At 39.8% G+C, this 20,130-nt stretch overlaps 1 protein-coding gene across 1 annotated transcript; it reads left to right on the top strand.

Annotated features, from left to right (window-relative positions):
* The first annotated feature begins 1,179 nt into the window (after window positions 1-1,179).
* CXADR (CXADR cell adhesion molecule) lies at window positions 1,180-19,154 on the top strand. The gene is made up of 7 exons (XM_088530637.1): window positions 1,180-1,265; window positions 14,576-14,745; window positions 15,359-15,563; window positions 15,965-16,120; window positions 17,862-17,984; window positions 18,240-18,378; window positions 18,751-19,154. Exons 1-7 carry the CDS (start codon window positions 1,220-1,222, stop codon window positions 19,016-19,018), a joined length of 1,107 nt encoding a protein of 368 aa, XP_088386763.1. The 5' UTR covers window positions 1,180-1,219; the 3' UTR covers window positions 19,019-19,154.
* The last annotated feature ends 976 nt before the right edge of the window (window positions 19,155-20,130 follow it).

The raw sequence follows: 20,130 nt of genomic DNA, 5'->3' as shown, positions 1-20,130 counted from the left end.
CACAGATTTCGCATTTGTGGGGTTGCTTTGGGGAATGCTTTCTTAATACAGACAGAGCTGCGGACATCATAAAGTACATCCTACCTAGATAACTTGTCTCTTTCTGTACCAGAATAAACCACCGTGATAGAAACTGGCACTATTTATGTCAGTTATCAGCTTTGCTATTGCACTATATATAATCACTGTGTAAGAAGCATAGCAAAAAATGCATAGAGCACCTTGAATTATCTTGAGAATAAGGCTCATGAAGAGTGCTGCATCGTGTCATCGGCGTAACTGATGTTTTTGCTGCAAAAGGAGTACAAACCACGCTTTCCTGCAATCATCTGGGACCGCCATTTTGGGTGCCAGGCAGCTGCATCCTACCATGGAAGCAACTCCAATTATAATCTCCTTCCACAAACCCCTTCATCTTCCTTTTGTCACGTTTTCTGGTTTTAATTCAAATAATTCACCGTCAAAACACGTATGCTCCGTGTGGAGGGAGTGTAATACATTACAACAGCGTTGCCATGGGGACTGATTAAGATAGGCTTTTTTTGTGCTGTGTGTGCTCTCTAACAGCAAAAGGCAAAAATCATCAATAGCAAAAAGAAGCCTCGATTTTTTTTTTCTAACTGTGACCATGACTGGCCCACACCACATCTTTTTAACTGATTTCTTTTTTTTCTTCTAGTGCAGACACCATTTAACCTTACTCACCCTTATTTTACAACATTTTTGGGTAATGCATCACACATTTTCTACTCCTGAGGGACAAACCGGGCAGAGCCAGCGCCGTTTGCCCAGTCCGAGCGCACCAGTTGCTGCGCACAATCTACCCCGGCCACAAGCGCTGAGGCTGCGGCGAGGAGCCGCCAGGAAACCCCACTAAGCGCCCGTGCGCTGGGACTGTCCGTCGTGGACTGCCCTGCACCCCGCGAGCCCCCTGCGTGAACAGGGACGTGCTGAGGGGCTGTCGGGCACCCCCTGCCCCGGCGCTTTGTGTGAGCGGCCGCGCGCGGGAGCCCTTGCGCTGTCCGGCTCGGGTCGGGTCGCACGGTGGCCGTTGTGACCGTTGGGGCTTGGGGCCGCGTGGGCTCGGCCGTTGGGGGCCGTTGGCGGCCGGAAGTGACGGCCGCCTCACCTGCTGGGCGGTGCGCGCGGGGCGGGGCGGGGCAGGCTGAGGGCGCCGCGGCGAGGCAGAGCTGCGGGTGCTGCTGCCGCCGCCCGCACCATGGAGCCGCCGCCACTGCTCGCCCTCGTGCTGCTCTGCTGCGCAGGTGGGACGCGACGCGGCGCGGGGGGCACCCGCACGGAGTCCGCGGGACGGAGCGGGGCTCCCTCGGGGCGCAGGTGGAGGGAAGCGGGAGGCGGCGGCGGCGGCTCCGCAGGGCTGAGGGCGGCGGTGGGAGGAGGTGGCTCCTGCGGCGGCCGCCGGGCCCCTGGCGGGCAGCGGGGCGCGGGTGGGCAGCGGGGGCGCGCGGGGCGGCGCCGCGCGGGCTGCGCGGACAAAGCGGCGACGGCGGCGCCCGGGCGGGCGCTGCGGGCAGCCCCGCGCTTTGTTCGCGCCGCGGTCGCCTCCCGTCGCCGCCGCCCACCCGCCCCCTCTGTCCCTCGGTGCTGCGGGGGCTTCGCGTTTCTCCCCGCCCGGGGAAGCGGCTCCGCTCTCGCGCCTGGGCATCGGCCCTTGCCGCGGAGGGCTTTTGTGCGGGGCGCGCGGCGGGGAGCGCTCCGGCAGCGCCGTGGGGCGCCCAGTGCCCGCGGGGGCGCCCCGCGCACCGGCGCTGCCGCGTTCGGGTTCGGCACCCGCCGCGGGCGGAAGTTCGGGGGCAGGGGGCGGGGGGAAGGAATAAATTATTCATTTATTTATTTTGCATATATTATATATATGTTTGGCATCTGCTTAATAATGGCATGGGACCTCAAAGGTGGTGCCGTTTTGAGAGGGCCGTCTGGACCAGGTGTCGTCCAGAGAACACTTGCTGTTCAACTGCTCTGTCCTGGACTCGCTGAGCACCACTGACATCTGTGGAGGAAAAAGTGAGGGAAGTAGGAGAGGAAGCAGTTGAATCAAGTGCGCGAATATTGCCTTTTTTTTTTTTTTTCCTTCACCCAAGGGAAAGCAAAAGAATAGGTAATATCAAACTGGAAAAAAATATGCCTGGCATGCTAAAAAGCATTTTTTTTTCCCATTTCAAGCATTTAGTGTTGATAAGTTCTTGTAACGAACCTAGTTGGGGTGACTTATTAATATTCCTTTAAAAAACTTTAAAAAGCCCCACTGCTTTAATCAAAGCTTGTTCAAGGTTGTATGAAATCAAGAGAGATGACAGAACACCAGAGGAGGTTAATGTTTGCAGTAAATCCCGTCAGTGTCAGGAGGACAGTTTTTGTTTCCTGTTGAAGTGTTAATGCTGTCACTGTTGAAACTGTTGTTTTGGGAAATTACTCATGAGATCAAAATTCCATATAACAGAATGGCAAACACTAATGTCATGCCTGAAATAATATCAGCAGTACTTCTCTGCCTTTTTTTTTTTTCCTAAACAGAGTTAATAACAAAACTATTAGTTACTGTGTTAAAACTATTAATTACTAGTATTTAGAGATTGGACCAATGATAAAGATCATGTTGAAACACTTATTGTAGCTGCTGATGCAAACAAAGCTTGACTTTCTCAGAGTATGTACTGAGAATGTGTTGTGTTCTTAGTCAGTTGCCTGCTGAGGGTGTATCTTCATTTGTTGAAATGGGGAGGTATCTGGATTTATGCCATCCCTAAACTTTTCTCAGGGGCTTGGTCTCTGCTAAGGTCAATTTCTCAGCCATATGCAACAAAATTGATTGCTTCCTTTTTCCTTTCGGCAAGGAAAAAGTCCATCCTTGAGCATTTAAGAGATATGAGAGGGAGAATAGTCCTTTTCTCCTATACTAACTGGTTATGAATTAGTTCTGGTGACTGCTTGTGTTGTATTATGTCGCTGTGCAGCTGATAACTTGTGTCAGTTTCTGTTTGCACTGAGGCCCATGAAAAGTGACCACAGAACAGGTTGGTGTAGTGGAGTCTTCCACTCTTGTAGACGTGAAATAGTCACGTCTCGGTGACTGTTTCTTCTTAAACCGATTGTTCTAATTATTCTCTGTCAAAGAATGTTCTCCAAGGAATTCACTGAGAATTCACCGGGTATTTGAAAGACCAGTACTGGTTGTATGTATCGCAGACAAGTATCATAAATCGTTTTAAGTAGATGGATATTCTCAAAGTGTGCAAGTTCCATTTAAGTTTAATGTAAATGGATACTGAGTAGTTGTTACTGAAAAATCTTGGAATAAGGTAGTAGAAACGATATACCTGTTCAGATCTCAAAGTATTTTGCTTAGACATTTTATTTTTAAAAACTGTTTTTCAAAGAGAAATGCAGAATTCTACTTTGAAGTGGAAAGCTTGGTGGTAATGTAAGTACTAGCAGATCATCTTGTAGGTCTTATCTGCAAATTATTGTGTGTGTGGTTAACCTTAAGATTTCCAGAATGTTTGGTAAAGAGCTAATCTCAGTCTCAAGAGCTAATATATTGTTAGAGTGCCAGTGGCACTGAGCATGTTTGCTTGAAGTTTAGGGTGGCTGTGCATCTGTGCTTATAAGATTCTTGTGGTTAGACACTGCTGAAGAAAAAATTCATTTCACTTGTAGCAAATTTAAGCTCATGTGCACCTTCAGAGGAGTGAGAATAAAAACAGATGCCTAATGCTGGTTGTTTTTTTTTTTTTTTTTTTTTAAAAAAGTGACCAATTCTGAATTCTTAAAAATGGATGAGAGCACGAAATGGTAGAGCACAAATTTGCAGTTGCTGTGAAATGTTAGAATACCCAGATTAGCAGTGATGATTGCACCAGTGGCGATCAGTATAGGCTTCAGAAGGCATATCGGGTTGCTGGTGTTTTGTACATTCATCCTCAAATTAAGGATAAGAACCGAAATATAGTCTCAAGATAAATAACACAACTCGTTAGCAGGAATTTCCCTAACTGATACCACAAGAAGAATAATTTGAGATAACTGTTTGACTATTACTCTTCGTAGTAATAATAATAAGTACTTATGTACTATGTAGATATTCTGCAATGTGTGAAGCTTTATTAATATAAAATCAAAATATTAAAGTTTGGATAGGTTTTGAGGATTTATTGCAGTAGCATTACATGGTGTTCATAAAACTGAAAAAAAAACATTTTTAGCAACATGCATGCAGCATCAAAATCTAATGCAGAAACTGATAAGTGAGCATTTGATGGTGACTTTTTCAAATTTGTGCAAGAAATAAGCCTGTTAATGTGTTTTTGTTGTTTGCTTTCAATAACAGTATTTTACAAAGCCTTAAACTATGAGGAATTTGACTACCATGTGAGTTAAATGATCATTCTCACCCCAGTCTGGCAGTTTCTAACCATGGTGTATGCCTGTTGAGGAGCAATTGTAACAATTTGCAGGGTTCAGCTGCTTGAATTTGATGTGGGGGAAATTCTCAAGTTCTGAAATATCATTTGACATTAAGACATCTAGTATTCAGGAATCCTTCCATAGGTTTCCTAAATCCTGATATTTTGAGAAGCATGAAAACCTTTAACCAGACATAACTTGAACTGCTATGTTAAACTAGTTACCCCTATAACATCAATCTAGAGACTGAATTACAGTCACTTTGCCCTTGCTAATCTTGCATTTATCAGGAAATCTTTTATTCAGTCAGAATGCTGCTGTAAAGATTATTCTAGCTGGTCCATTTGAATGGTCTGATCCCCTTCCAAGCTTCCCCTGCTGTGTTGCATCAACCTTACAGTGCCTGTCACAGCCTCTTCCAAAGCTGCTTCTGTTTGCTTTAGAGACAAAACTACCACTCCCAAATGGCTGCTTTAGCTTCCATCACTCTGTTTTTAAAAGTGTGTTTCTGTGTGAGCACATGCCCTGTCTTTGTGTCCATTCATGCATCAAATTCCTGTAAACATCTTAAAACTCAGAGGTGGATTTTAAAGCTGATTTGCCACAGTGTCCACAGAGGTCTCAGTGTACCAGGAACTCATTTTTTGGGCCATTGTTTTAGTATTAAGTAAATACTAATTAATTTGGCTGTCAGTGGTTGCTTGTGTGGGCTCGTAAGCTTTTAATGGCCAGGATTCTATTTTTGCTCTTGTTACAACTTCTGGTTCATTTCATGGAGCTTTTAGATGCTTCCTGAAACAAGTATTAAGTAAGGAGAGCTTTTACCAGTTGTGTGACTCAGTGGCTTATCAGAATGGCATAACCTAGCCCATTGCATCAATGTTTTAGTCACTGGTAACCATATGTGCAGTTAGTTTATGCTGTTTTTTTTTTTTTTTTCTTTCATTTTATGGAATTCCTCTTCCTAACTAGCTTGCATCTGTCAAGGAATGGTTATAAGAAAAGCCACTTCACCCTATTGCCGTGAGAGTCGAGTGTCAGGGAGGCTGTAATTATGTGGAGACTAGTGTCAATGGCAGCTTGGACACAAGTAGTCAGTGCAGCCTTGCTGCTGGTCACTTCCTTTATTGCACAACTGCGTTGGTTGTGGGAGTTACAGTGAACGGATCTGAGCTGGGACTGTTTAGAACTTTTTTTCATTAATTTTTAAACTAGATTCCATGATCTGGTACAAGAAAAATTGTGTAAACAACTTGTTCTGGCACCGGGCAAGAAATAAGCAACAGGAAGATGGCAAAGGAAGGTTAAGGGAAAAGCCAGTTTTGCTTGATCAGTATTTCCCAGTGCGAGAGACATATCTGTCTAACCTTGGCCTTATCTCTATAACCTTTTCTTTGCTCATCTCTCTTTTTTGTTTTGGAAAGCAAAATTAAAAAAAAAAAAAAAAAAGCCTCCTACAACACGTACTACTGAATACACTTTTCTTCAGTATTGCTGCGAAAGTTGCACATACTGGGAATATTTTCCTAGTATGTTCCTAGTAGTTCAGGAGAGCCCAAACCACTTTACTCAAGTGAAAATAATACGGCTGCTCAGTTAAGTGCTTGGCTGTAATTTAACTCCCTGGTGCATTGCCTGACAGATATGCCCAACATGAGCACAGTGTTCACAGGGCTGCTTCATTCAGTTGCCTTGTAAATGTCTTGGAATTACTGGGGAGGAGGGGAGATTGAACCATGTGACTTCATTTGCTTAGTGACTGCATGTGCCTTTGGATATCAGATTGTAATTAGAAAATGTGTCTTGCGGGACTGAGAGGAGGAAAAAAAAAACAGCTCTTGCTGTTGATTGAGGTGCAGTAGGGGAAAGGCAGACTTTTTCACCAATATGTGAGTAGTGTCAGGATTTGGGCTATGTTTGCATGGCTTAGTTGACTGGGAAAAATTTTGTAATGGTTGGACCCCATTCATTTTGCTCTGCTAATTCTATTTCTAGGTAATTTCTTAATGACACTGTACCTTCAGACAGCACTAAACCGCCGTGTTATGCCTAGTCTCTTTATACCAGATGATATCACGTTACATCTGTAACTTGCTATTCCCAATACCAGTGATAGTTTCAGGTTCCTTATTCCCTTCCCGTGTCAGAGCCGGTGTTGTGGAACTACTGAAAGAATTTTGTCAGCTGAAACACTAGAAAACTTTCTCGATGTGGAATTTTTTTCTCCTATTGGATCAGTTGATTCAAAATCACCATGTGGCCCTGCAGCCAGGGGCTGGAAAGTGCCGCTTTCTCTGGGAGCGGGCAGCAGCCTGGCTGGGTAGGTGTTACACGAGGCTGCTCTCTGGGTGGGATTCTGCGGCAGGGTGAGCAAAGCTTTATCAAGGATCCCACAGCGTGACAGCTTTTCTGCGCCTAGTTGTGTGCTTGGCTGGCTATCTGGTTCAAAGCACTCCATCTGGAAACAAAACAAACGCTCCCATGCCGTGTTAATTTTTAGTGAGGTTAAGTCTTTGCTCTTTGCTCTGACTCTTCTTGCATTTCTGCCCAGTGTTGTATTGGCATAAGGGATAACTCAGGATGAAAACTGAGGATGAGAATTCAGGAACTCAGCTCCAGTTTAACTGTCTCTCCCTGAATACTGCAGGCTGAGCTGGGTCATGCTGGACATGACTAAACACTAAAACTCAAAATTAGTAGTGATCTTCTGTAGTTGAAGCATGGACATACTGACTAGCCGGACATCTTACAAGTTTTTGTGTTATTTATTTATTTATTTTTTCCAGTCTTTCACCCCCAAGTAAGCCTGTGTTTTTTTTCACTAATGAGTTAGAAGCGCTCCCTCTCTCAGCTTGATAAGCCTGTTCCTGTGGAGTAAGGGCATCAACTGCTGTAGTTGCTAGGATACTTATCTAGTGACTTTGGGTTCAGCAACAAAAACTTGAAGAATGTGCTGAATGAGTTGGGAGCCCAGGAGTAGTTGTAAGAAGAGAGCAGTGTTGGACAGAATCTGAAAGCAGAAGGGAATGTCAAGGGAAGAAGTGAAATTTGTCTAAATAAATCAAAGGTCAGCAAGGCTTTACCCCGCTTTGCATACCTAATCTTACTGAGTTTAATTCGTAGTAAAAATAAACTCATGCTATATACTTGCAGCATTAAGAGCTTCATTATTTGTAGAAATCCTACCATTGTGAAATTTGGGAGGGGGAATGACTTTTAACTTATTTGTGTAATCCATTTTATTTGTCTGGGATTGGAGCATGTAACTTATAATGAATACAAGCAAGTTAAAATTTATCTGGTTTCTGCCTAAGAAGTTTCCTATTACAAGGAGCAGCTAGGCTGGAGGAGCACAGTTTTGCAAAAGTCTGCTTAGCCCAGCCCATGTGTTTCCTGTGGTTTGTTGGTAATGACTTCTTTTTTTTTTTTTTTTTTTCCCCCTCCCCTCCCCTCTCCTTCCCTTGTAGGGTTTTTCAGAAGGTAATTTCTGGATTCAGCTTATAAACCATAGGCGAACTCTGGTACAAATCCAGTAACTTTATGGTTGTTTTTGGTGTGTTTTATCATATTTCTCATACTATACCAGTGCAGATTTGCTTCAACTTTGGCTTCCATTCAAAATGGAACAGTGGGAACAGTGGTTGTAGTAGTCTAGTGTGGACTGGGTCTTCCTGATCTGTTCTGCAGAAATTGTCATCTTGGAGAACAGCAAAAACATTTTTTGGCGGGGGGCGATTGGTCAAATTTCAGTTTCTGTGTTGCTTAAAGACTGATTTCTTTGTGTATTTGGTTTGTTTTTCTGTTTCTTTACCTTCAGAATTGCAGGGATCAGACTGAAAGGAATAGAAGACTTACTTTTTAATGGTGGAGTCTAATCTAATCGTGGCGGGGGGGAAAAAAATTGTGAAATAGATAGGGGGTGGAAAATAAATCCATTATTTAGCCAAGCGGTCTATAATGACAGAAGAAAAACCTTAGATGCTTTGAGAGTTAGAAGCAGCAGGGAGTCTTTGGAGTAAATGTGCCTCAGAAGGTGCTTCTCAAAGTCCTGAATGACAGTAGCTGTCACTGCTGTCTGATCCTGAAATCATGGCTGTCAGTATTTGTCAGGTTTATCCAAGGATCCCTTTTTGCATTGGGCCCTTTTGGGGTTTTAAGTGGAGGGGTGCATCATTCATTAATGTCAATAGGAATAGAAGTGTTAGGAAGAGTTTTGACACTTCTCCCTACTAAGGTTAAGGCTCTACAAACATAAAGCAAAAATTCCAGGTGTGTGACGAACTTCCGAAGTAAAAATTAAATGTTTTACTCCATTCTCTATCTCATTCCTGAATTTCAGTGCAAAATGCTTTTTCTGACTGAGAGGTTACTGTGGTCGAATAACACTTATGGCTTGTCTTTTAAAGTGCACTTCTTTCTCAAAGCAGTTTATGTATAGTAATGTAAAGAATTTGTAAGTTTGCATTTGTTTTAAGTACCTAGTTGCTTCTCTGGATAGCCCCGCATCTTTAGTTCTTTGCTTGAATAATTGATTAAATTTAGTGGATAGGTGCAGTAGATTTTTTTTTTCTTTACCAGGAACTGCTTCATTTATGTAATTTGTTATATAATGTATGATAACCACAATTGAAGACTGTCTACTACAGGGGAAAAGTACAGGTTATGAAACAATTGGACATTACTGTAACTAACAAGACTATTTTGTTAGAAAAGCTTTGCAGTTTGCCTTTTTTGGACGTGTTATTAAAATCTGAATTATCTGCAGAATTCTAAAATTATTGTATATTCCAAACAAACATGCTCTTTAGATTTGCATCCTCTATAAGGACATCTATAAGATGCTATAATGGTATGCCACTTCTTTGCTTGTTGTATTTATTGCTGTATTGTTGTTTAGCTTCTGGCAGTTTCTTGCTTTTTGCTCACTTCATGCTCTTTACTAATCGATATCTGAATTAAAAAGTTCCTAGAATGTGTATTGCCCTAACTTTTTGAGTCTGTTCTGAAATGCATCACAGATATCCCTAAATACCATGGAGATGAAGTAGAATTTTGGAGAATTTCATTCTCGTGTCAAAAATCTCCAAATCTCTGAATGAATTTGCATCCTAAAAGGAAGATAGCTACCGCTTTGTGTCTTTCCATTAAACTTGGGTTTTTCTTTGCCATTCTTTTTCTTGCCATTATTTCCATAATGTTCACTATGTCAAAGACTCTTTGGAGTCAAATAATCTGTGTGTTGTTCCATGTCCATGGAAGAATGGTGAAGTTTATTTTAGACCTTGCCAGGTGACAGGAGAAACCAGTGTGTGCTCTTACCCACCTTAACCCCCAGAGACTCCTCAGTACAACTGCTCATTGACAAGCCTGTTATTTCGAGTTGACTGTCTGGGTCCCCCAGTGTTTCATTTGAGAAATGTAATTTTGAAACAAGACATAGATCTTCTATCTGAGTGGATGTGGGAAAGGAGGATTTGGGAGTTTTGTTTTATAATGCCATTACAGTTATCTGAAAAAAAGTAGGTGCTTACAGAAACTGCTGCTTGTCTGTAGTTAATAACTAACAGGATCTGTTGCTGCAAAAACTACTATTCTATAGACAAACCTGGTATTTTGCAACTACAGAGAGGGTTACTGAAAATTTTGGAGTCCCTGAAATGGGAATTTTGAATTTATTTAGTTAAGTTATGAATAAAGGCAAGTTTTTTTTTTTCCTAAGTTCTAGAAAGGCTTTCATATAACTGAAAAGTGGTTTAAATTTTCCAGTTAAAGACTTGTCTGGGGTAATTTTGGAGCGAAATGGGTACAGCTTGTTCCTCCTGACATCACATTTATAGGTAAAGTGCTGATGCTGGGTAGTTGGCTTTTGAGATGGAAGTCTGTTAAGCAGAAGAAACTTTATTACAGTTGTGCAAACATCTAGAAGCTATATTTAGAAAGAAAGTCTAAGCCAAATGGTCTCTTACAAGTGACATTTTTAATCTCTTCTTTCTGTTCCTGTTTACTTCTTAAGGCCTCATTATGTGAAGAAAACCTTTTATATACTACCCTTTCTTGTTTTATGGACAGGTATTGGTCACCAATATACGTTTTGGAGAGCCTGAAATCTTGTGCAAATAAAGATTGTGTAGCATAAAGATCAAAGATGGCATTAAATACAGAGGGGAGAGGAAAAAAAAAGCACACCACATTGAAGCCAACTTACACCTTATAGAAACATTTCTTTCTAAATTGTGTTCCCCGGTGCTTGCCATTTCAGATATTGATCTGAGTCTGGAGCCAGTCTTGGCTTCACAGTGCATCTCCCCACTCCTGTCCTTCCAGTGTATTTCTGCTGTTATATGTTCTGTTTTTCCAGCTGATTGTTTGCCTGTGGTATTACAGTAGTAAGCAGGAGAGATTGTGTTTTATAACACAAAACTCTTCTGCAACCTGGCTCTGCCTAATGGACAGAAATATTTCTGTCAAGTTTAATGCAAGGACTTAAATTTATGATGATGATAATCCAGAATTTCTACCACCATCCCCTGGTATACCCCATTTAATTCTCCTGTCACCAAATTGGCAAGCCTGTTGACAAAGTGGTTCATAGCCTGTTTTGTCAAGTAAATCCCATGTCTTGCTTACCAGTCCTGCTCTTCTGGAGAGGCTTGGCAGCACCAATCCTGTCACCAGGTTTGGCTACAAGATGTCTTTATGGAAGCCTGTCACAAGTAGGACATGGAAGAACCCCTCTGGGGTCTCATATTTCTCCGTTTTGTCTCTGTTTTATAGCTGCTCTTGATTTGCTCCGTGTCTCCCTTGGCAATAGTATTGTTGTGTGTATGAGCAAGCAACGAGGGGGAATAGTCCAAGGCTAGAGGAGCTTGGCAGCCTTTCCTGCGTGCCTCATGTGGCCAGATCTGCTTTGGCAGCAGCCCTGCGCCAGCAGGAAGATGTCTCCAGCCACCATTACCTGCCCTCCCTCCTGGTGCTCATGCTTGGCTCAGGCACAGCTGCCTCTGACAACCTCACTTAGCCCAGGTGCTAATGATGTCTGCCTGTCATTCAGATAGTATTTTTCTTTAAATGTTGACACTGTGGCTTACCTTCTACTTTTGTGTTGTTGTTTGTTTTGTGGAGGGAAAGAAACAAAGTGGACAATGGCTCTATGTGCATGTATTTGTGTAGGAAAGAAAGTAAAATGCCAGTATAATAAGAATCAACTATTGGGAAGCATGCAGTAAGGAGAAGGTAGAGACTTAAATCTGCGAGTTGGAAGACTCAGGACAGCCTTTGTGTACCTTTCTCAGCAGATAATGTGCTGTTAGCTTGGCGTATGGAAATGATAGGTGAAGCATACAAACCTCAGGACAATTCTCACTTTGCACTAATGTTTTATATGCAGTTACATGTGCTACTCATGTTTCAAGAGTTTCAAGTTTTGTAACTGAATCTTCTGCATAGAATGAACTTGTGGCAAGTCATTTAAGACTATTATGCTGACTTTATCTGGATTCTGCTTTTTTGTATGTAGCTGTTGGTCACTATGTTTCTTCCCTCTGAAGAATATGAAACAATGAGCCCTGTAAACTTCAATCTGAGTTACTTCCTATGTGACTTTTAAATCCTTTCAAACAGATGGCCCTGTGATTGGCAGAATTATAAGAGCTTGTTTTCCTAGGTCTGTGTCTCCAAAATGCTCGCTTTCTTACTGTTCTGCCACATGGATTTGAAAACTGTGTGTATAAAGTCTGCTCTGAAATCACATTTAATTGCCATGCAAGTTGATCAATCTAAGAGGCAAGAGACGATCAAATAATCTTGATACGTTTCAGCTTTGACAGAACAAACAACTGTCCAGGCCCTTATTTCTCTGTTTTGTTTTTGGTTGAAATTGTTGCTGTTTTTGGGTATGTGTATATTCTGTAGTCATCTGTTTTAGAACTTTAAAAGCCAAAGTAACTGTTATTAGATGCTGTTACAGAGTAGAAATACAGATTCAGTCACTGCAGTACTTAATTGTCACTTCAGAACTAAATTTTTTGATTTCTCAGCCTATGGACTTGAAGCTTATATGAAAGCAATGCTTTAACTTACTTCATCTTCAATCTGTGAACTGCATTTGACATCTCATTGTCTTCATCTAGGAAAATCAAAATATAATTTAGTGATGAACTTAAACCTTGTGTTACTGTCCTCTGATGAAACACCCTCTAATGGAAGAGAGTTGATGGCTAAGAATAATCATTAGTTTTGTTCATATAAACAAAGTATTACACTGTAATATATTTCAAATTTTGACCTTTTAGGAGGTAGAGAATGGCTGATTTATTATTGGAAATATGAAGGAATCCATTTTAGAAGGGAACATCAGCCACATCAAGTCACACAGTATTGCAGACAGGAAGTAGTAATAATTAAACACAATAGCGGGTAAATCAGTTGCTCAGCTGTTTTAGCAATGCTCAGAACAGTTTGATACACATCAATGTATGATGTGTATAATACATATGTTTAAAAGATGGGCATGGGTTGGTAAGAAATGCTGTATAAAAATCTACCTCAGATTGAGAGTGTGTGTTTCCCCCCTAGCCCCTTTTCTGGAAAGAATTTGAGGCTTTAAAAAGTAATGCCAGGAATAGTAGGAAGTGAAATAATCATATCTAAGTAGTAATTTCATATGTTCTTAGAGGTTTCTGTCTGGAATTTAGTATGTGACATGAATCCTCTCTTTTTCAAAGGAATTTTAAAAGTACTTTTTAAAGGTGCTTTTTCTTTCAAGGTCACTGGGAAAAATCCCAAATACTTGATGCAGAGAAAAGTCTAAGCAAAATGAGCGATTTTGCAGTGTGAGCTACTGCAGAAGTGCAGTAGAACTGGGACAAAGTACAATCTAAATAGTAACTGGTGCAGAAGTGCAAGTTAGATAAGTGTGCTATTTGTAATGAATTTTTAATTTCCTCACATCTGAAACTGCTTGTGCAGATGCCCAAAAAGATTTCCTGTTTTCTCATTGGCCGCTCTGCTTGTGACCTGGCATCTGCACTAATGTCTGTGTGACTGTGTAGCTGTAATGGGGATTTGCATACACATGTACATTGACTGTGGAAAAATCTCAGGCTGTCATGCGGCAAGGTGGGAAAAAAAACAGTGAATGTACAAATACCAAACTTTTATTTCCATTAAGAAAGAGATGCTAAGCAAAGGAATATTCCGCTTTCCATTTCTTGATCATGGTCTTTGGGTCTATACACTTGAGGAGGGAACCTTGTGTGGCTTGTAAAATACAGGAAAATTTTTCTTCATACCTTTTAAGCCAATCTGCAAATTATATTGGTTTACTATACAGCTTTTTTTTTTTTTTTTTTTAAGAATTGAATTGAGCAAAATCAGTTGTTTGGAAGCTTTGGATAAACTGTTTGGATAGCTGTTTGAATATGCATGATATACTGTTCAGAGGGATGACAGAAATTTTTGGAAGAGGAGTTCAAGCAGAAAGGGCTGCCAAATCTAAAAGCTCTTTTTTGGAAAAGACTCATCTGTCCACTCCTTGTAGACAAGAGTCCATATGCTTCAAGAAAGATTAATTTAACTGGATATAACCCAAGACTTCACAGTAGTTCTATCAACCCTGGCTGACCTAATAAATGCTTCATGCCCTCATTTTTCCAAGGAGGAAGGGATGATAAGTTGCTGCTGTATGTGTGTGTATGTATATACTTACATTCATGTACACATGTATATGCGTGTGCATACTTTCTGTGGGAATTGGATCGCAAAAAACGTATGTTATGGTTTGAAAGGTGCAACTGCCTGTTGGATATGATTGATTGGAAATGAACAGTAATTGACTTTGCATTGTGTTAGGAGCATAGTACTGTATAGGATTTTTTGTGTGTTGATAAAATAGATGCAACTTCTGTAGAGGAAGTTTATGTAATAGATTTGAAAAGTATAAACTTGGTTTTCTAAGTGGACATCTGAAGTTCAAAAAGGTTGAGCTTTTTGTTGTGCCTGTAATAGTCAAGAGCTTCTAAGTACCTGCGGCTTTGGCTAACCCATTCAATTACTGTCTCAGGGAGGCTGGCAAAGAACATACTGATATACAATAGAACACTTACTGTGAAAGTTGCTTGTCAAGTGTTTTAAAACATGAATGTTTTTGTAGGTTTAACCAGAAGCTTAAGTATAACTTCAGCTGACCAATCCATGTTTGAGAGAGCTCAAGGAGAGAAGGTTACACTGCCATGCACTTTTGTACTCTCGGAAAATGATGAAGGCCCGCTAGATATCGAGTGGGTCTTGATACCAGCAGATAATCAAAAGAAGGAACAAATAGTAAGTAAAACATTCTTGGAGATGTTTTAAATTCAGCTGTTAGAATAGATCAATGCAAGAACTCTGTTACTGATCTCTGCCTTTTTTTACTTTCACCTTTTCAAGATGGAATGTTTATGATCTTAAATTGCTTTGAAGTACCAGTTATGTGAAGTACAGTGGAAGCTTTGGAGTAACACACTAGGTGTGAAATGTCAAGAAATCTCTCAACTATTAACCTCTTTATGGAAGAGCCTTCAAATTAAAAATATTTCAGTTATAGAAAACAAGTTGTGCTGTAGTATCCATATTGTTTTCCTGACAGAAAGCTGATTCATACAGACTTGTTTTTAAACATAACTTCTTTTCTTTCTCTGGAAATCTCATCAATAAATTGATAAACAATTTTGAATAGTTTTCTTTGTCAGAAATTAATGCTGATGTACTGATCTGTTTGGGCCTGTGCTTGCTCAGAATGCACGTTACTGCAGTTTGTGGTGATGTTTTGTAGAATGAGATACATGATTATGTCATGCTTTGATTAAACTGTCAAGAGTGTGAAGAAACAGGATTGTTGTTTCAAGTATTTGCGTTCCAGATAGGTTTTGTTTTAATCATATTTCTGTTTTTATAGATAATTATGTATGCTGTAGACAGGATTTATAATCATTATTATGCTGCTTCAACTGGACGGATGCAATTTACTAATCCTGATCCCAGATCTGGTGATGGTTCATTGGATATCCTGAATTTAAAATCATCAGACACCGGCACATACCAGTGTAAAGTGAAGAAGGCTCCTGGTGTTCAAAGTCAAAAAATACAATTGACTGTACTTGGTAAGACAATGGTGTTCTTAAATTTTTAGTGTCATTTTTATATACTCATGTCATCCTGGATGTGATATATAAAAATAAAATTTCAGTTGGTCAGTGACATATATTATAAATGCATGGTGATGCTCCATTTTTGAGTCACTTGGAGAGGAAATTCCTTTTTAGCGGGAAGGGAGAGAAGGGTGAGAATTAAAGGAATAATAAAATAATGAAGTGAGGTGGTTGTTGTGGTTTTGTTTGTTTGTTTTTCCTTTCTGAAATGCAAGCCAGACCTATACTAAACTTTTTCTATACGTAGAGTTAGGTGCACAAGTTTGAATTCATCTTTAGCTGTATAGATTTACCAGTTGGAGCAGTAAATATTTTGATTGTGACTCTTATCCATTAAACACTTTGTTTGTTAGTAAAGCCAGCAAGGACTAAATGTTCCATTGAAGGATCACAGGAGATTGGAAATGACATTATCTTGAAATGTGCATCACAAGAAGGATCCCCTCTTCTATCTTACAACTGGAGAAGAGCAGCTGGCGCACAGGAACTGCCTGTCACTTCTATGCTGAGTATTGTCAAACTTTATTTACTATTCAAAATGCTTCAGACTGTATTTGTATTTTTTGCTCATTGTGACTTGAGTGACTCATGCTTAGGTTTAGCATGGAACAGTCAAGATGTGTTTCATTTCTGCTCCCTTTTCACTGAGTAATATAACTGACATTTAATACAAAATTTTGTTGTTTTTGTCTTAAAAGTAATTCACTACAAGAAATACGTAAAGTTTTAATCTACCATTAGGGTTAGGAATCATGCTCATTCCTGCATGAATATTGCAGCTTCCTTGCTTGCTGATCTCTGGCTTTTCTTTTTCTGTCATGTCAAACAGTGGGGAGGAAAAGTCAGAATAGATTCTAGCCCAGTTAGAGCTACCTTCAGGAAGGGAATATTGAAAACTTGAGCCTTTACTAGCTAAAGGAGAGATTGAACTGATGTCTTTACCTCTGAGGCAGATGACTGAGGTTGGTTCTTAAGATGAGCTCCAGAGAGAGTTGTACCCAAGTTGTCACAGGTAAAAGAAGAGAGAGAATTTACCCTGCTACTCATTAAGCTATTCCAGAAAATGGGTCTATGTTACAAATTGAGTAATGGGTTCCAAACTGTGGTGGTGGTTGTACTGGATTGTCTTGTGAGAACTTTTCAGAAGCTTAATTTGTGAGCTTAGGTTTTCTAAAAGTTTCTAAAAGTTTTTTGTTTGTTTTTCTTCTGGCATGGTGGTACTTAGTGCCAGGTCTTTTGGATCTTTGTAGTTATGAAAATCCTAACGCTTGAGATGTCTTGCAGGTCAAGCAGTTTAAAAATCTGCTTATAAATGCTTAACTTAGGTTGTGCACAGCATTAGCGCCACGTAGAACTCTAGTATGGTGCCTCTAAGAGTAGCCAAAGTGGATGTCTACAGGAAAGAATAAGACTTTGGTGGTGCTTTCTCACAGTGTTCTCCTATTCTTCCATAGTTTTCTTTTCTAAGCTTGTCTTGTGATAAAATAGAACCCATTGACTAAATTAATGCTGGACAAGAGCGAGTGAGGCAGCATGCGTGTGCTGTATAACCTGGTACAGTCACTCTTGCACATTAAATAAGTACCTGCTTCTCCAGCAGAAGAAAGTATAGTATCTTACATCTTTGACCTTCAAGTGCTGATGGCAATGTTACTGGCAATTTGTTTGTGAACCATTTGAAATTCACATAGTAAAACCTTACCTAGGCAGCTGCAAATGGCTTTAGAAGCTCTAGTAATTTTTTTTTTTCCTGTCACTAATTCACATCTAGACCGTCAGTTAGACTAGACTTAATTGGGCACAGTATGTGGTGTTTAAATTGGATCCATTTGTAATTTCGGGCATGATTTTTTCATGTATCTACACCTGAGCTGGTTGTGTAGAATCTGTTTAGACACAGTGAATAGAAGGGAAGCTTCTGTGAGGGAGCAATTAATATTTTGTATTTTAGAATTATGTTAGGGTGAGAGAATTTGAAGTATCCTTTGAAGTATTCATTTCTTTTTACCAATAGTGCAACTTGCATGTAAGCTCAATGTTAAGTCAAATGCCATAGAACAAGCTTTTAATAATGAAAGAGACTTTTACAAAAAATAGTATTTTGCAAGATGATAGACTTGTATTTTCATTTGGATATTGCTTTTAATAGGCTTTTTGATTAAGATTTTGTGCTAGATTAATAATTATGTTATATTAAGCATGAGATTATCTTTGGAAAATGGTAAACCTTTGTTTTTTTGTTATTTGTAGATAAGAATACAGGGGAGCTTCTCTTGAAAAATGCCTCTCAAGACTATTCTGGTATATACAGTTGTGTTGCCACAAACAGAGTTGGCACGGATGAATGTTCTGTTGAGCTGAATGTCACCCCTCGTAAGTGTTTGCTATGTAACAGTCATTTTCTTTTGTATCTTAAAGAACTAAATTTTACATCTCTAGTCTCCTAAAAGAATAACTCTGATAGTTTCTGCTTTGTCTCAACTCCCCAAATGGCGGGCGGAGGGGATCCCTCTACGATTCTGTTACCCTTAGCCTGGAAATGTGCTGCTTTTGAAGTTAAGAGTAAAGAATTAGCTATTTGTACCAAGCTTGCTTTTAACAATCAATATTGTAATTTATCTATTCTAGCTATAAATACAGCTGGTATAATTGCTGGAGCTATTATAGGAACTCTGCTGGGTCTCTTTTTACTGGCTTTTCTCATCTTCTGTTGCTGTAAGAAACACAGAGAGAAGAAATATGAGAAAGAAGTACATCATGATATTAGGTAATGACATATCCTTAGTTTCTGAGTAGTATTGTTTGAAAATTAGCTTTTAAGTGTGTCTTTTTAGTAAGATACCTCATGGTTGAGGACTCTGGGAATTTGGAAAGTCTGTTAACATACTAGTAGCTGATCTGAGAACTTTTTTGTTTAAAATATTATAGTCAGTCATGTTTATCTAATATTCCAGTCAAATTTTTGAAGCTGTTTAAATTTTTTAAAAATATATTTAGAATAATGAATGAGCTTTTTTTTCTGGCTACTGTATTAGAATAAGGAGAAACAAAGTGGTGTTTTTTTGCTAAGTACCCAAACAGTAATACCGAGTGAAATATAGTTGTTCTCCAACATTTTTATTTTTTTTCCCTCTTCCAGAGAAGACGTCCCACCTCCAAAAAGTCGCAGTTCAACAGCCCGCAGCTACATAGGCAGTAATCGTTCTTCTCTGGGTTCAATGTCGCCCTCCAATATGGACGGATATACCAAAACTCCATATAGCCAAGTCCCAAGTGAAGACTTTGAACGCGCTCCTGGTCAAAATCCAAACTTTGCACCTTCAAAGGTAGCTGCACCTAATTTAAGTAGAATGGGCGCTGTCCCGGTGATGATTCCAGCACAAAGCAAAGATGGGTCCATAGTATAAGATGTTATTAATTTAAGCCCTGTTTTTAAATGTTCATTATAAGTGTTAAGAAAAAAAACTACCTTGTTCCATCCCTCACTTAAAACGGCATGCAATTTTCCTTGAAGAAAGTTGGTTTGAAAAGCCGGTAACTCCCACTTTTACTTTCAAACTAGTATATAGCAGTCAAACTATTCATCCAAATCACTGAGGTTCCTACATTGGACATTGAAGGTATTTGGATACAGGTAGGTGGCGGAAGAGAAGATCAGCTAATGTGCAGTTCGGAATATGAAACAATCGGACACACTTGAGAAAGAACAAAAGCATTTCATATGTAGGTCCTAAAGTCCCTCAGAATCCCTGAAGCTTTATCTTCAATATCGGAAAAACAGATATATTTTAACTTCGGCATTTTCTGATGAAGTTGCAACTGTTTGAAATACGTAGAATGACTTGGAGTCCTATTCAGTTTGAATACTTATGCAGTTCTCTAACTTGATAATCTTTGGCGCACTTGAACTCTTAGTTCTTTTTTTATTTGACCGGTTCAATTAACTTTAATGAATCTAAATTGAAAATTTCCGTGAACAGAAGTGCGATAGGAGAGGTTGCTCTTTGAAACCTCAATTTTAGTGTAATAGCAACTAGTTCTAGTAATGTCAGATAATGTAGTATTAAGTTATCTGGTGTAAGAAGCCCTGTTCAGTTGTTACTAATGGTATCCAAGACTTAAAGTCTCTATTTAATTATTGCATTAAGAATACAGGTCCTAAAATCAAAGATAATTATATAAAAGTTCCATGAGGGTTTTAATGACGTGCTGAATTAACGGTATTTGATATATGTCCTCTAACATCACTTCAGAAATCTTTCCACATTCACACAAGCAGTATTTAGCCTTTTCTTAAGACACTAACACATTCTTCATTTCAACTTGAAAGAAGTTAGAGGCTTGCCTCTCCTTGCCTCTTCAAATATTAACAGATACTTTCACTTTAATATTGGTTTCATGCAACCAGATTTTCAGAAAAAGTAGTTGTCCAGAATTGTTGATGTGAACTTCATGTTTCATGGCTTCAGCAACAACAAAAAAGCTCTTCCTGATTTTCAAAGACTTGAAGGTGTTACAG

This window comes from Tinamus guttatus, unplaced genomic scaffold, assembly GCF_059628265.1.
Source record: "Tinamus guttatus ecotype Peru unplaced genomic scaffold, ASM5962826v1 Tinamus_guttatus_pri_ptg000384l, whole genome shotgun sequence".
NCBI classification, from domain to species: domain Eukaryota; kingdom Metazoa; phylum Chordata; class Aves; order Tinamiformes; family Tinamidae; genus Tinamus; species Tinamus guttatus.
Note: the sequence above shows the minus strand (reverse complement) of the source record. Positions and strands in the feature narration are given on the sequence as shown.

What these genes read in the sequence shown, in the direction of transcription:
- CXADR (XM_088530637.1), top strand. Translation starts at nt 1,220, where the DNA reads ATGGAGCCGCCGCCACTGCTCGCCCTCGTGCTGCTCTGCTGCGCAG. An exon ending in AATACAATTGACTGTACTTG is followed by an intron (nt 15,564 to 15,964) that starts GTAAGACAATGG and finishes TTTGTTTGTTAG; the next exon opens with TAAAGCCAGCAAGGACTAAA. An exon ending in GAAGTACATCATGATATTAG is followed by an intron (nt 18,379 to 18,750) that starts GTAATGACATAT and finishes TCCCTCTTCCAG; the next exon opens with AGAAGACGTCCCACCTCCAA.